General features: G+C 38.6%; 2 protein-coding genes across 3 annotated transcripts; one reads left to right on the forward strand and one right to left on the reverse strand.

Moving 5' to 3' along the window:
- Window positions 1-5,064, reverse strand: fam161b (FAM161 centrosomal protein B). Its single transcript, XM_052581299.1, has 9 exons — window positions 4,860-5,064; window positions 3,833-4,143; window positions 3,311-3,753; window positions 2,597-2,928; window positions 2,386-2,507; window positions 2,113-2,280; window positions 1,928-2,027; window positions 1,674-1,840; window positions 1-1,306 (listed from the first exon to the last, which is right to left on the reverse strand). The coding sequence occupies exons 1-9, from the start codon at window positions 4,866-4,868 to the stop codon at window positions 1,225-1,227; spliced, it is 1,734 nt and encodes a 577-aa protein (XP_052437259.1). The 5' UTR covers window positions 4,869-5,064; the 3' UTR covers window positions 1-1,224.
- A 2-nt stretch (window positions 5,065-5,066) lies between these two features.
- Window positions 5,067-16,811, forward strand: coq6 (coenzyme Q6 monooxygenase). Of its 2 annotated transcripts, XM_052581300.1 has the most exons (13): window positions 5,067-5,322; window positions 5,561-5,769; window positions 6,156-6,290; window positions 7,728-7,786; window positions 9,517-9,643; window positions 10,945-11,075; window positions 11,183-11,290; window positions 11,430-11,492; window positions 11,653-11,760; window positions 14,200-14,402; window positions 14,700-14,815; window positions 15,555-15,721; window positions 16,478-16,811. In XM_052581300.1, the coding sequence occupies exons 2-13, from the start codon at window positions 5,562-5,564 to the stop codon at window positions 16,505-16,507; spliced, it is 1,455 nt and encodes a 484-aa protein (XP_052437260.1). In that variant the 5' UTR covers window positions 5,067-5,322; window position 5,561; the 3' UTR covers window positions 16,508-16,811. The 2 variants fall into 2 exon arrangements, with proteins under 2 accessions (XP_052437260.1, XP_052437262.1); XM_052581302.1 differs by lacking the exon at window positions 5,067-5,322 and having other exon boundaries at window positions 5,330-5,769.
- Window positions 16,812-17,037: the final 226 nt, after the last annotated feature.

A 17,037-nucleotide genomic window follows, 5' to 3' on the forward strand; every position in this document is an offset into this window, starting at 1 on the left:
TTTATCCAAAACAAAAAAGGAATTTCCGAAACAGAATGAATGGGTATCATGAGGTGAAACTGGGTAGTCATCTTCAAATGTGCAGTTGACTCATTTAATTTTTCAGTTTCATCACTCTTTCAACCACTAAATATACAAGTTGTACAACAAAATAGACAAGACTTGCCATCATATTTTCACCAAAAGTTAAAATTTAGCCTTTAAAATAAACTGCATGCTACAAGGCTTGTTTAAAGTAATTATGTTCCATCTTGAGATCATCATGTAACAGCAAAAGCAGAAATTATGCTTCAAAATCTTTAAAATAACTAAGAACTTTCCATCCCTATACACAGAAACACAAATTCCTTTAATTCCTTAAAAAAAACACAGAACATCCAACCAGGACTGAAGAAGCCAGTTGGAGTAAAAAGCTCTTGATGTGGCCAAATACACTAGCACAAGCTCTTTTTCCAATAGAGGATAAATGTTCAGGGCTGTTTACCCAACCAGTGCAATGACTCTCAAAATAACCTGACTTCAGGAATGAGAATTTCAGATGGGCCTTGTGCTAAAGAAGACTTCTCTTAGAATGATATTTGTGTACTCATTCAAATGGAGTTTCGTGAATAAAGCTAGTTGCTGTGACAGTTATAGTTCATAATTATAATTAATTATAATCATAATTATAGCAGACGTTCAAAGCCACATTTAACAGACCCAAGGTGGAAGATGTGTTCGTGCCAAGACAAGGCTTCCCCAGTTTACTGTTTGCAAACCCTGAGGGTGCCCAACACCAAACCCAAGATCTGTTTCTGTGGTTTACAAGATGATTTAATGTGCAGTAAGTAGACCTCGAGCAAATAAACTGCTTTTAATATGCAGCTCCTCTGGTTGCCAAGTGTTTTTTAGTTACTTATTCCTTTGTTGGGTCGGTAGCCCCCATAACATGCTTAGAATCATACAATTAAACTTGCTTTTGATTTTCTGTTTCATTAAAAATACATATGGAATTTATTGAATCCTTTCTCTATTGAACAAAAACTTTAACAAACAAGAGGGCTCAGCTCTATAAAGACCCACACTGATTCACTGGCACAATATACAGTACTAAAAAATAAAATCTGTATTCAAGTAAATCATGCACATAACTGAAATGATCTGTCAACAATTTGTTGTCTGACCACAGTCTCCCCTGCACATATGGAATATGGATGAAATACGCTGGCCCACCAACCGCGTCTGTCAGCACAACTCTTCCCCTTTGGTTTCCACATTCTCTTCTTTTTCCTCCTCATTTGTGACACTGTCTTCCCCACTTCCTGCACTGTAAATAAAAGGATAGCAGAACAGCATGTATCCATATGTCTCCTACATCATATTTGCATGGTTGCTTTTTCGCCTTGCCAATGACAATAAAGCTGACATGAACTCATAAAAAGAAAGATGTATAATAAATAGATCTTTTCATGTCAAAACCGCGTCTACTGTATTTGCATCGAGTTAGATTATTTTTTTTTGATGGGTACGGGTCACACGAGAGTCATGCCAAACCGTTCATTAAAACTTGGATAAATACTTCAACACACTTTGCATTGAACAGATTTGTTTTCCGCTCTGTGATAATAATCACTGCAACAAAAAAAAAGAAGTGCAGATTAATTTGAAACCCCGTCGTTCATGTGTCTCCATACCTCTCCTGGGTTTGGCTTTCAGTGCTGTCATGATCCTCATCCGCAGACTCATTGTCCACATGGATGGCTTTATTTGTTTCTCCCTTTGATCTCACAAAATTTTCGTCCAGACCTGCTTGTTCCAAAGTATTCCTGTATCTGCGTTCAGCATTATTCTTGGCATTTTTCTGAAAGCATTAGGCATATGCATATGGTCAAATATAAAAGGTAGATTATTTGGAAGAAGAGTGGATTTTGGATATTAAGGGGTGTACCTGTGACACCTGCTCAAACAGGTACGGGCGAGACGTTACTCTGGTTTTGATCTCTTTCAGCTCTTTCTGATAATCTTTCATCCTCTCCAGATCAGCTTGCCTACATTCACAACAACTCATAATCAATTATTGCATTCCTGGCTTGGCTGCAGACATTTTTTTTTTTTTTTTTTTTTAGTGCTCACCGGTTCTGTTTGAGTTTCTCCTGGTAGACCTCTTTAAGACTTTTATGAGGGTCCATTGCCTTGGCTCTCATTGCTACTGCCCTGCTCATAGCTTGAGACTTGATTCTGTGCTCCTTCATCCACTTTGCATTCTCCTGCTCCTTCAGGTCCTTCAGCTCCAAAGATCTCCTGGGAGACAGATTATACATCCCTTGTCTAAAATTTCACCAAAAGAACATCTGACTACTTTTATTGGTTTTAATGTTTTTATTCATTGACGGGCATCAGGCTCACCTTACAGCCATGGATCTCTTCCTGGCCGCATCTGTTATGTAAGTTGGAAGAGTGTCCATCGACAGTGATGTCAGGCCACCAAATGAACTGCTTCTCTTTAGATTCGTCTTGTCTCTAGATTTCTAGTCAAGAATAATTGCATGCTCAACAAAACACATTTCACGTAGGATTTGCATTAAATGAATCTAAACTGAATCATCTAGATAGAAACCTGTGGGTTTTCTGGGCTCCTGTGGCGTGGCTGTAGCGTGGATGTGCGCAGCTGGAAAGGTTTACAGTGAGTGACATCTCTCCTCTCTGCAGCCTCCATTGCCTTTTGTTGAAAGGCCTGGTAAAGCTTATCAAAGTCAGGCACGGTAGTGTTAGTTTTAGGTCTGAAGGACAGCTTCTGGTCCAAGTAACCCAGCATCTTGCTTTTGCTCTTCTGAGCACTGCGTGTCTGTCTATCTGCACTGGGTTCCTGTCTCTGAATGGGTGCTGAGGAGGCTTTCAGAGTCTCCTGAGCTCTCAGATGAATGCGAATCTTCCTTCGCTGCTCCTGCTCTGAACCGGCATCACATAACAACAGGTTTAGAAGGTGAGTAAATTAGGATGATTTAAATATTCAAATGAAACTTAAATTATAATTTTTATGTAAAGTTTTTCTTTTAATATGTTACATATGAAGAGCTAAGATGCAAGCTTCTAAGGGCCTTTTGAAATCTTCAAATTTTTTTTTTTTTTTTTTGCATTTTTCTCTATAATTCTAGAATCTAATACTGTAATTGCCATTAAAGTGAAATGAACTGAATCTATAAATACAGCAGGAGCCTGCTCTTTCAAACTGCACTTGGAGGCTTTTGCATCTGAACTCTTCATACTGTGTTTAGTACATACAAGAGTGCATATAATAATTTGATTTTGATAAATAATCAAATAAATGCACCTCTCATTTGCTCAGAGAAGCTGGGGTCTAAGACCGCTTTCGGTATAGGTTTCCTCACACAAACTGGTTCTGTTTTTTCACTTTTATCAGCAGAGGCCGTCTCCTCCTTCAGCCTCTCTCGCTTCTTCTCCTGCTTCTTGTGGAACCTGAAGGGCTTCTGCGTGGTCAAGAGGAAATCTCTCCTCTGCTCGCGACCTTCCTTCCTCAAGCGCTCTTGTTCATGGATGAGGTCCTCATAAAGAGGCTTTGAGATGTGCTCAGGGACGGGAGCGACGCGAAACTGTTTCTGACACTCAGCCAGGTCTGCCTCCTCTTTGGCTTTCCGTGAATCCTGAGGGAGAGGCTTCCTCGGTCGCTCTGGCACTGTTCCCAAAGAATTAGTTCCAGTAGCTCTTGGTGCTTTAAATCCATTTGAGGTCAAATTCTGGAGAATCACCTTTGAACTACGGACAATATTGGAAGACGTGTGTTTCAGTACAAGATCTATGAGACCATCGCTTTCAAATTTAGGATTTGAATTACCTGGGGTGTCTGCCGTTCTCTGAGTTGGGCCTATCATGATGGCTGATGCTCTGCTGGGGTATTTTGGATTTCAGTATCCATTCGGTGCTTGAAGTGAGCAGGGAGTTCTGCAGGAGCCTCTTCTCCAGGCCATTCTGGTGCCGGAGCTCTAGTTTCTCCAGATGCTGCTTGCGTTTGGCCTTCAGAGCCTCCAAATGCAACTCAAGAGATACATCAGACTTATCCCTATCCTCATGACAGGACAGCAGGCTTTCCGAAACGTGCACATTGTCTCCCTCTTCAGATCTAGGGATATCTAAAGTGGGAGAGATCTGCACAGAAAAACTGTATTTAGTTTGTTCGTTCGATTAATGAATTGTTTTAGGTTTGAAATAAGAAAGGAGCTGAATGACCAGCCACCAAATTATAATTTCAAATATTGTAATTAAAAACACTATTTAAAATGTATTATGACCTGCTATGCAAGCGAAACTATAGTATTTTGGAAATCTAATGTTACAAGAAATATTGTTATTGGACTGACTGAACAACGTCCCATAGACAGCACTGATTTCCATGAATGTTTTGATAAATAATTATATATATATATATATATATATATATATATATATATATATATATATATATATATATATATATTTTACATTTAAAATTAAAATGATTAAAATTAAATTTAAATTAAATATGTTAAATATTTAAATATATATATATATATAAAAGAAAATAACATTGTTATCAAAATATTGATGTTGTCTTTTGTTGTTGTTGTTTCTGAACTGTGTTGAAGGTCGTCACCAGCGTAAATGTTGTTACTATGGCAACCCCAAACGCGCATAGTCGAGTCGCGCTCTGTTTTCGTTGTTCGCCTTCGCTAAAAGCGATTCGAAATGAATGAAATTATCAATAGCAAACGCAGATTCATCAGTGTTAAATCGATAAATACACTGGAACATATCAGACGTGTTTCCATCTGAACTCAAACTCTGGTCCTCCACATCCTCTTCCGACATTAATTATTTTTTCTCACCATTGTCATCTGATCCGTGGTGTGATCGAGCCCGCTATGAGGACATCAGTGAAACACTCATCCATTAACTCAGAGAGATCAAGACACACTCCATCTCCCAGCAGGAACCGGCGGATATCGTGATCTCTGCGGCAGTGACAGTCACCACCCACCGGCGCCTGAGCACCAGCACCGAGTCCTCAGTTTACCACACTATGAGTTTATTCCGGGAACACTAGATAAAGCACAGCATCTATTTCAGCAAACACTGTGTGAAGCAACACAACACGAATACATGTTGCCTAGGTTCATGTTTAAAGAAACTAAACGGACTTGACTCCACGACGACAGAGGGTGCTAAAATCAACATGCTTCCGTCGCGCTACAACCTCTGAACAAGAGCTGAGAAGTAAAAGTGTTTTAAAAGAAACAAGCTGAAGCTGCTGTCGTTTTATACAACTGTGTGTGACATACATTTCACCTGGTAAAGTAAAGACAAATTAAATGTTTTGGGAATGATTCGTTTTCATTATTTCAGTGGCTTTTAAAATCCGGAAGGAGTGTAGCAAACAGAATTCTTACGTGTTCATCTTTCAACAACATGGCTGGATGACAGATAGATACAACACCCGTTATTGTCAATAACAGGACAGATATAACGAAGAGGGTTAGAATTGTACTTTAAGGCTTATTGGTTGTAACAACGTCTGTTGTCTCGATAGAATGTTCACTTTTACGAAAGCTACACTAGCAGCGCTCGGGAAAGGACGGCAGTGTGCTGCACTGAGGGCACTCAATGGAGCGCGAGCGCTGCGTCGAGGAGTCGCGTCCTCCGAGCGAGATGAGGAATCCAGCTCTTCTCAAAACGAGCTCTTTGACGTTATCATATCCGGAGGGGGAATGGTGGGCACCGCTATGGCGTGTTCTTTGGGTGAGTGAGTGTCCCTGACATGCACAGTGACCCAGCCTGCTCTTGCCCCTCATCTCCACTCTCCTACGTTGCATTCCAAGTTGTAATAAAGTCCTTCCCGTGACTTTTCTTCACCCTTGTTTTTTCACGCAAAGAGAGGTTATTATTTTGCTTGATGAAAGTGTTTGAGTTGGAGGTGAAGGGTGCAATTGCGGTTGTACAACAATGGGTGCTAAAGTAAGCAGCGTGCAATCAACGCACAGATTTTATGCAAACTTTTAATAAGTTCTTATTCAAATGCATTGGTAAAAACATGCAAAATGCCAGAAGGAGCATCATAACAGTGATTTAGAAAGGGCAATGGAAAGAAAATAAATCACACAACATTTAATCTGTACTTCTTTCAGGTTTAGATCCAAATTTGGCAGGGAAAAAGATTCTTCTGCTGGAAGCTGGTCACAAAAAAGAGATGGACAGGGTTCCAGAGACCTACAGTACAAGGGTCAGCTCCATCAGCCCAGGTTCAGCAACGCTTCTTAGTGGTACGGACTTGTGTAGCTTTTTACATTTTTCTTTCTGTGTGGTTCATATGCCACTCACATGGTTCTTAAAGGAACACCCTACAATCCATTTTATCTACCTTGGGTAGTTCCAAAAATAATCATAATTCTTAATTTATTCATCCATGTCTTCCAAAAATGGACGCCATTAAATACAAATAGAATATAGTCTCTTAAAAACCATATAGTTGGTGTTGAAGTTGTTAACCAAAACCTAACCAAAATAAAACTGCAGAAAGGTAAAGAATTAGGTAACACTTTACAATAAGGTTCCATTTGTTAACGATATTTATCAACTATGACTATATTGTTATATATATATATTATATATATTTAATGCATTAACTAACATTAACTTCCAATGAGCAGTGCATTAATAAAAATACAACTGTTCATTGTTAGTTAATGTTAGCTCAGGTCCATTAATATTAACAGATACAACTTTTCATTTTATTAATCTATTAGAAAATGTTGGATTCCACATTAACTAAGATTAATAAATGATTTTTCATTGTTCATGTGAACCAATTGAACCTTATTGTAAAATATAAATAACTCATGGAACATTCAAATTGTTGCCTTGGCAGTTAGCTAAAATTAATATGTTTGAGTTCAAGTTTTAAAATAACTAAAACTAAATATTAATTGAAAATTAATAAATCAGTAAAATTACAAAAGTCCTTAAACTAAAAACTGAAGATCTAAAAGCATAATCATCATTACTTGTCATATCTACATTGTGGAATAATATCTACATAGTGTGTAATAGAATATATTGGGGAACAGAATATATTGTTTTCTTTTTTTTTTAAACGTTCTCTTTTGACATCCAAATAAATGAAATGACTTACATTTTTTATATTTAACATTGATTAAAAGGACAGTTCCCTTAACCCCTTGATAGCAGATCAGATTTCTTACCAGTATATTTTAAAAGTCACAAATATCAAAATAAAGAACTACAGAAAGGGTTTGGCTAAAAAACAAACAAACAACAGATTTTAGCTGGACAGTAGTAGATGTGATGCCATGGACACAGAGCCACCCTCCGTTGCCAGGCTACACAGTGTGTTATGTCGAACGAAACATATGCTTTTGATTGTGTCCACAGAATGCATGTTTGCATTATGGGCAATGTTGGGCATCATTTAGAACCAGTACTTTAGGTAATGTGGAGGCACAATCCAATCACAAGGTCTGTGGTCAGGATAAGTACATCTGTTTCATTCAGAGCTCTGAAACTGCACTCCTGTCATTAAAACTATTTACAGTATGATGTTTGTATATGAAAGATTCACCAGGAAGTGGGTCAGTAGGTAGCCTTCTCTCTTGCGCTGTGCACTTTTTCCGTTACTACATTTAGCTGTGGTTGGATATGATAAAGGGTAACCTTTTTAATTGTGTCCTATTGTGTTACAGGTCTTGGTGCTTGGGACCATATTGTAAATATGAGATGCAAGCCATATAATAAAATGCAGGTCAGTAAAACCAGTGTGTTGTGATACAATGATTACTTGGGCGGTGCCATTATGCAATGATAGTTCTACGTTCTACTGAATGATAATCATATTCGCACACAACAGTGTTACCTGCCACTTCATAGAATGTCCATAAGAACACCCTACTAAGGATAGCACTTTACAATTAGATATGTTAATGGATTAATCAAGTATCACACCAAAAGAAACGTGATTCATTTAAAAGCAGCTAACCACTAAACAAAAACACATTATGTGTAACCAACACAGTAATTTACTATGACCTTACCTGCTTATTTTACTCCTAGCAGGAAGCCACTCCATTAAAAACAGCTGTGTCGTGTTTCGCTCTTCCTTGTTTGCCTCATCGCACTGTAAGCAGCCAACCATAAATCAATGCTACAGAACCACAGCCTCCGAATACAAAACATACATTAGAGATGCAGAACCTCAAACTCCACATCGCAACCTGACAGTGAAGCTTGGTTTTGATTGCTGGCCACAGTTGATCTATTAGAGTTGTATTTAGCGGGATGACATAAATTTAACCGTGTCTACTAATTACGAAGATTCAGATGCAGGGAGAGCGTTTGAAAGCTGCAGAGATCCCTTCGTTTACTATGCCGATTTGGGGTTTCTCCTGTAAGATGTGGATTTTTTTACACTGCCAGAATGAAATCCTGTGGTTTCTGGACAAACTGAGGGGTGTCATCAGTGTGAACTTTATAGTGATATACCTCACCCATTATACTTTTCCTTTATCCTTTAAGAATGTATTTTTTTGTTGTTTTTTGTTTGTGAGTGCGTTTATGTCCAAACAAGAATGAAACTGAGCTAGGTTCCCTCTTGCCCTCCAATTAAATTCAAGCGGTTGGAGGAAAGCGACTAAAGCGGGCTTGGGAAGTGCATTGTTTCCAGAAAAAAAAGTGTGGAGGTTCCCTAAAGTGTTATCAGCTAGATTTGTTTTCATCCTCAGTGGTCTGAATCTTTTTTGGTATCTTTGTTACAGAAATGATCGCGTTAAAAGGGTCATTTTGGCAAGGGACGTTTTAATTTGGCAGCGACTGGACGTGCATAGCAACTCCAAAACTTATCAACAGCTGTGTTTTTCCTATGTGTAAAATCCTTATAATTGTGGGTTGGTCACGTTTTAAATCTTCCACGTAACCATGTATCAAAAATTGCAAAACCACTACTATTAGTGGTTTTAGCATGGCTGTAAAACAAGAAGGATAGAACAGTCCTTCTGAATCCATGTTACTCATGGATTTAGGTGTTTGCTAGTCACCTTAGTTACAAGTCATTTTAGTTTTTAAAATATAGCTGCATCCATCACCAAGACCTTTTGCATTTAAAACCCTCTGCATGTTTTATGAACTAAGTTGCAAGGCAACTCGGATGAAACAAACTTAGCTCGACAGTAATGTTCGCATATTTGTTATTTATTATTGGCTTAACTATAAATACAAGCATAAATCGCCACGAAGAATGGCATTTTACATTTCTGCCTCACCCCAGTGCGTTTACAAAGTCAACCGTGCAACCTCAAAGGCTGTTGGTGGCTGATGTTTGGTTGGAGTGTCTGGCGAAACTCTTCGCTCAGTCAAACTGCTTTGATGTGTTCAAGTTCAATGAAGCACGTGCTCTTTTGGAAATCCATAAATAGCGCCCGAGCGGTCGCATAAGGATAGAGTTGTAAACCACAGCAATAATTTGGTTCTTTGCTTTAGGTTTGGGATGCTTGTTCAGATGCCCTGATTACATTTGATAAGGAGAATCTGCAGGACGAGATGGCGTACATCGTTGAGAACGACATCATTGTGGCCGCCCTCACCAAACAGCTGCAGACTCTCTCTGGTAACGGATCCACATTTTGATGTTTCATCTGGATGGCTCAATTTATGTGTTAGTTTTATTAATCATTGCTTCGCACAGTGAACGTTTATCATTACATGATGAAATGTCCCTAATCGTTGCTTTTGCCGTGCTTTTTCCAAATGTTTTCCCCAGCACTCTCGAGCACTGAGTGGTCTCCATGTTAATTAGTTTTAGGGATGGCTTGGCAAATGATGTCACCACAAGCCAATCCTTCCTCTCTTGGCAAAATGTTTATTTGTACTCGTACTCCTTTTGAACATCTTTCTTCTTCTGTTTTTTCGAAATCCTAAAGATTCCACTTCTTTGGACGCATCCGTGTTTTTCCTGCTATTTCGATCATCCAGCACATTACTTTTGGTGGGAGTCAAAAGCCCCACGAGAATCGCCACCCAGTTCGGACACGTGCAGTGGTCTATTGACCCATTTAAAAAAAAAAAACACACATTCCTTTCCAGCCGTAGCATCTCACTTGCTCTGAGTGCCTGAGAATGGACAGCATTTTACTGTAACATTTTGTTGTTGTAATTAACCAAACCGTTCCAAGGCTCTGCATTTGGCTTTTCCATGCCATGCTCTGTAAAATGGCTTATTTTAAAAAACAGGCCTTTTTTAAAATGCATCTTGCATTTAACAGATGTGCGGTAGCACGTGCATGTTCATGTGTTTCTATCAAGTTGGTGCTTTTTAACAGTCTGCTATTTCTGCTGAAGTACTAGACAAAGCGTACATGCATCAGCCAGCTGTTTTTTCCTGTTACTCTGCTCTCAAATCAGCAACAAGCCAATAGGTTTCACCCGTACACAAGAACTAGTGTTCAATGTTGTGGACAAAATGATCTCAAGAGTCCGAAATGTCGGCGTAATTCCGACCGGAATTCTTTTCATGCGCTAGACCGCCAGTGATTCTAAGGAAAGTGGATTTTCTGCTTCCTTTACTTTTGTTCTCTGTTGTGTGCAGGATATTGGCAGCTGATCATAAGTATTGCTTGGTTTGCTTGTAGATAAACACCATTAGTCAGCCATGGGGGACTTGCCAAAGCCATTAAGAGAATTGTCAGTACTAGTAGGCCTCAACCAGAGAAAGGAAAACAACTTTGTGTTTTATGAGGTGGTTTGATGGTGCTTCATTTTTTTACTTCGTCATGGCCAAACCCTGTTTGTGTTTTGTTTTTTTCCCATTTCTCAAGTGGAACCGAACAAGATTTAGTCTAATGCTCCTTTTGTGTTTTATTTTAATGTGTAATGGTCTTTTGGTGTGATTATCATTCATGTATAAACCAGACCATGTTGAAGTGCAGTACCGAACAAAAGTGGTGAAGTACACCTGGCCCCATCCTTACCATGTCTCTGAGTCCATCCCTTGGGTTCAAGTGACTCTAGCTAATGGAAAGACTCTCCACACCAAGCTGTTGGTTTGTAGAATTTATCCAGTTTGTCATTTGGTATTACAAACAGAACAGTGCATAACTGCATATGCAAAACCTTAACTTCTTAAAGTAGGTTTGATTGGCTCTTTCAGATTGGTGCTGATGGGCCGAACTCAATGGTGCGGAGAGAGGCTGGCATCCCAACAGTCAAATGGAATTACGATCAATCAGCAGTCGTCGCTGTTCTGCATTTGTCTGAGGTATGATGATCCTCCAGTTACAAGTTCAAATCATCGGTTTCTCCCATCTTCTTGAATACTGTAATTTGCTCGGAAATGTCATATTGCAGAAGAAATATGGTTGCACTGAATGCATTAACCTTGCAATATTGTTTTTCAGCCCACAGAAAACAACGTAGCCTGGCAGAGGTTCCTACCAACCGGACCCATTGCAATGCTTCCTGTGAGCCGACTATAAGAGTTTCTTTTACTTGTAAATGATGTCAGTCTTACTGTGATTTGTTTCATTGGCTCGTCGTGATATCGCTTAGTGGTTAGATGGAAAATGCTTGTGTTTGTAATGGCACTCAAGCCCAGACGTGGTGTATGTGTCTGCTGTGCAGTTGTCAGACACGGAGAGCTCGCTGGTCTGGTCCACCAGTCATCAGCATGCTGAAGAACTTCTACAGCTGGATGAAGAGAGCTTTGTAGATGCCATTAACTCTGCATTTGTGAGTACACACTGACTCTGTCGCCACATGTATGGTCCACCTTCCTAATCTGAACACCTTACAAGTTCTGTGCTATTACAGTATTACATAGTTTACATACATACTAGTTAATTTTGGTATGTAGAATAACATAACAAAGAAGTGATTTTTGATTGAAATTAGGCCTGCACGATTGTCATGCACATTTTGTCAGTAAAGCCGTTTCTGTGACTAATAGTAAATCTCCATCACCTGCTTTCAGGTGGAGCAGCATTTAGTACACATAGCCATAGTTCTCTGAAAAGCTATGTGAAATCGCGTTCATAATCGCAGACGATATAATTGTAGGATTATGAAATCATTTGCGATAATGACAGCTGTTTGTGTATCTTCTCAGTGAATTACGGCTCTGTGTAGTAAATGCTGCCTCATCTGAGAGCACGTAAAAATACCACATTTAATAACATGATTTTACTCCAAATTCAATTAATAACATCAGTCGAGTGTTTGAAATAAGTCCTTCTTTGAGATGATGTGGCTTCTTAAACAGAATAATTAAGGCACACAATATTTAATTGTATTCTAAGCAGTGGTAATGGCTTATGTCGATTAATGTCGATTAGCATTTCATTATAGATATACTTCATTATGATGAAAATTATAATAATAATTCTGATAAACCATATATTGCTGTATTTGTGTGTTTATTAGTCACGTTGAATCGATGAAAGAAGAAAAATCTTTTGTTTATTCAGCTGTAGCGTTTCATGGATTTCTTCTTTGGGACATATTTGGATTTTCAGCACGAGAGTGCCCTCTAGCCTTTGGATGGAGATTTACTACTAATCACAAAACCGTTATTCACTGAATGATATGCGTGACAATCGCAGCTTCTGTCTAATAGCAACTTATTGCCTTTGCGATTTAATTTGATTACCGTATTTTTCAGACTATAAGTCACACTGGACTATAAGTCGCATTTATTTAGACCCAAGAAACAAGAAAAAAACATTACCGTCTCCAGCCGCGAGATGGCGCTCTATGTCTTCAGTGTAGGCTACAGGAGCACTGAGCAGCATAGAGCGCCCTCTCGCGGATGTAGACGGTAATTTTTTCTCTTGGTTCATCTCTCTCGGTTCATGTCATATTTATTTTTATAAATAAGTGGCACCTGAGTATAAGTTGCAGGACCAGCCAAACTATGAAAAAAAGTGTGACTTATAGTCCAGAAAATACAGTAATTATGCTGCCCTAATTTAAATGTCCTATCTGTGCTCTGCATTCTCTTCATTTCGGCTGAATGCCCTCAAACTGACCCTCACACCCTTTTTTTCTTGTTTGTGTTTCTGTCAAAAAAATAACAACTCCTCTTTTCCCAAGCTGGCTATTTTTACTGGCCTTACTGGTCACAGGCCTTTGCATCTGAGTCACACTTGCCATCAAAACTGGTTTGCTAATTAAGCCCAAGGTTTGCCAGTGTTGGTCATTACTCCACGGAATGTTTTTTCTACAGACCAAACTCAAATTTGTGGCCTGCTCAGCATTTTACTTTAATTAGGCATGCTTTTTGCATCTCTGCTGAATTACCTGTGTTTTAAGACTTTAGTGCTTTTATAGCACAAAAGGAAGAAGGTATAACTTACCTCTAGAGCCTAAGATAAAGATAGCATTCAGTTAATAAAAATCATGTCCATATTTACTCTCCTTCATGTCGTTCTAAACCCATATGACTTTATTTCTTCAAATTGTGGTGTTCCACTGAAGGATGTTTACGGAGCTCTTTCCCATTCAATAAAAAAGCAGCAGTGACCAGGGACTGTCATAATCCAAAAAGGAACAAAAAAGCACTATAAAAGTGACATTTGAAAAATACCATGCTGTGCTCTTTTCAAAGTCCTCAAAAGCAGTGGTTCTCAGCCTTTTTGACTTGAAGGTGCCCCAATGTAAGGTATTACCTGTGTTTTTTTTTTGTTTTCCTGTTTGTTTTTTATTAATAGAAACTGGGAGTGTTGATATATGAATCAACCACAATTAATTTGTGATTCCTGAATTTTTTAAGAAACTGTATGCTATTGCAGGAGAAAAAAGAAATATATATATATATAGAGAGAGAGAGAGAGAGAGAGTTCAGCTGGATATAATAAATATCAAAAAACGAGAATCATTTGGTTTCACTTTTTTTTTTTTTTTTGTAGGTTTCAGAATAATTTTTCAAACTTGCTTGCTTTACAGTGCACTAGATGTATGGACTTTTATGGGGTTTGCTTTTAGTCATTCTAGAAAAAAATGCTTCACAATTCATCCTTTTACATTTTAGATTTTGGAATGACATTAGCAGGAGCTCTCCACTCATCTTCCATCCAATTTAAGCTTAACAACTCTATTATGAATAGAGGTTCTTGCACATATCATTCTGGTGCCATTGCACTGTTGTTCACCTCTCTGTTTCACTCTCTTCAGTGGAGTAATGAGAACCATTCTGAACTGGTGGAGACTGCCGGCTCTCTGTTTCGGGTGGCCCTTTCTGTCCTGATGCCTGACAGTGGCTCTGCACGTCAGCTTCCACCTAGCGTTGCAGGTATTGGCCCAAAGAGCCGGGTCATGTTCCCGTTAGGCATGGGCCATGCCACAGAATACATCCGCCACAGAGTTGCCATTATTGGGTATGTTTGCAAAGTTGAATGAAACGATTTTTGGTTTAAGAATTTGTTCAGAATTGAATTTTTTCCCCATAAGTGGAGAGCCATATGTATATATAAACGAGAAATCTCTCAATAGGTTTATAGTGCAGCTGTACTGTTTACAGTACGTGGTTGTCTGAGACCTATGTGATGATGTATTTCTAAGGTTATATAGAATCCACAAGGAGGAAATTTCTGTAGGTTTGGCCGGTCAAGTTAAATATGGGTCCTCCTGACTGAAGGTTTCCTCTCTGTATTTTCTGATCTTTCTAATTTTAGAGATGCTGCACACAGAGTCCATCCTTTAGCAGGCCAAGGTGCCAATCTGGGCTTTGGCGATGTGGCCTATCTCACAAAAGTTCTTAGCCAAGCAGCATTTAATGGAAAAGACCTTGGTAAGTGTTCCAATATCAGCAGCAGTCAAGCTGAATGTATGTATCATTCACTGGCTTTGTACTTGCATGACTACAAAGAGATGTAGATCAAATATTAGATGAAGTATTGTAATTTGCATATCTAATAAGAAACTCATACATTATATAAGCTATATTGTGAAGAACTGCCTCGTGTTGAAGAAATGAAACAAGAAACAAAGGACTTGAAGGCTCTATGTACAGTCAGATCTTAGAGTATTTCATACCTGAAGTAGCATACTTTTGGTTCAGAAGAGCCCATTGGAGCTCTTTGTGGTTTTTCATAAGCTCTTTTCCATTTCCTTATATTGAGGGTGAACTTTAGTAATAAGAACTGGTTGTCCTGGAGCGGTATACAGTGTTTTTACTTGTCACCCCTGCCAAGAACTGCACATAAATTTCTTTGCAGCCACAAATGGTAATCTTATGAGGAAGTGTTGACTGATTCATATATGTATAATTAAGAGCAGTAACTAATGATTTCCATATCCATTCATATAGAAGATTTTAGATTTTGGATTGAAATTACTAGAATTTTATGGGATTAAATTGTATTAAATGTGGTTGAAATCTGTAAAAAAAAAAAAAAAAAATTCTAAAAGGTTTCAATTCTGTGCAGACAGCAAGTACCAAATGGATAACATAAAGGAAAACTGTTGTGCTGTAAAAAGAGAGTACTTCATAAGCTTTACTGTTTAACCATTGTTCCTTTGAACTCTAGGAGCCATGCAGCACTTGTTGGAGTTCGAGACTGAACGTCAGCGACACAATCTTCCTATGATGGCAGCCGTTGACCTCATGAAGAGACTGTACTCCACTAATGCCGGCCCTATGGTTCTATTGAGAACCTTCGGGCTGCAGGCTACCAACGCACTGCCTCCACTTAAAGTATGATCACATCTCTTATTCTTCCCACATTTCCTTCAAAATATCTGATTTATTTTTATTTCCTGCTCTTAAAGTATTGAACAATCTGTTCCCTTTCTCCATCGTATTCCATTATTTTGGACCTTGTTCTTTTCCTTAGCTCTGTGGCAGTCCACTCATGTTCTTGTTCATTTCTGTCATCTGTGGCTCTTTCTCTGCTCTGTTCTGCTTCCAGCTTTAGCCTTCTTTCACCTCTCCAACTTTAGCTTCCTCTTTCACTCTTCCTCTGACTTCTTCCCCTCTCTCACCCCATCCCCCCACCTTGTCCTCTGATTACATGCCTTTCTACTCTTATCCGTGCCTGTAATTTACATGGTCAGGAGCTACTACTATGGCTATGTTTAGCTCTAAATTTACTGTTACCGAAATTGTGTGGGTGGAGTTGCAGGGCTATGCATGGTGGTGTTGGCTTGTGTTTTCACACTCCTTTTATTACAGGCCACTCTTATGAAACGGCTTCATTACTTTACTAAGTGGTTCCAACCAGAGGGCCCGTAACTTGTCTTAAGCCTCGAGGGATATCTCCCACCTTTGCTGTTTCTATTATAGATGTTACAGCTAGTTTATGTGTCTAAAATGTAATGTATGAAGGACTTGTGTCACCCTTCATGATTAAAAGTGGGAAGATGTGCATTTCTCAATTTAAAACTATAAATTGTGAATTATGACTTGCTTACCTGTATGTCCCTTACCTCAAGTTTTTTCTTGTACCCACAGGAGCAGATCATGGCCTACGCCAGCAAGTAAAACACTAGCTGCATACTGGATGTTTGCTGGACCTCTAATGTTAGAAGATTTTGTTCCTGGAATGTATAAGTGTAAATTAATAAATTATATTTTATTCCTCTGAATTCGTAGGAAAACATTTTATGCCATATTTTCCAGTCACCCATATTAAAATGTAACTACTACTACTCTGCTGCCTTTACTTATAGAACGTAAATGTGCATGTGTACCAAACATTTTTACGTTTCCAGAAAAACATCACATTTCATAAATCGATATATTGATTTATATTTCATAAATAATAAATCTATATGGTTGTAACTTCTTTCAGTTGTTATGATTTCCCAGACATTATTTTATGACCTAATGTATTCAGTTTTGTACAGGTTGTCGAAAGTTTTCCCTGTAGAAGTTGTGGAGTAGCTGTTAAAACTAAATTAGGTTTAAGTCAAAGGTATAATAATACATAGCTTTAATCACGTAATTTGCATTATGTTGGTGATCCATTACTGCCAGAAATTTGTAAGATAAAGATGTAGGCTACAACGGAA

The sequence above is a fragment of the Carassius gibelio genome, chromosome B17, assembly GCF_023724105.1.
Source record: "Carassius gibelio isolate Cgi1373 ecotype wild population from Czech Republic chromosome B17, carGib1.2-hapl.c, whole genome shotgun sequence".
Lineage (NCBI taxonomy): Eukaryota > Metazoa > Chordata > Actinopteri > Cypriniformes > Cyprinidae > Carassius > Carassius gibelio.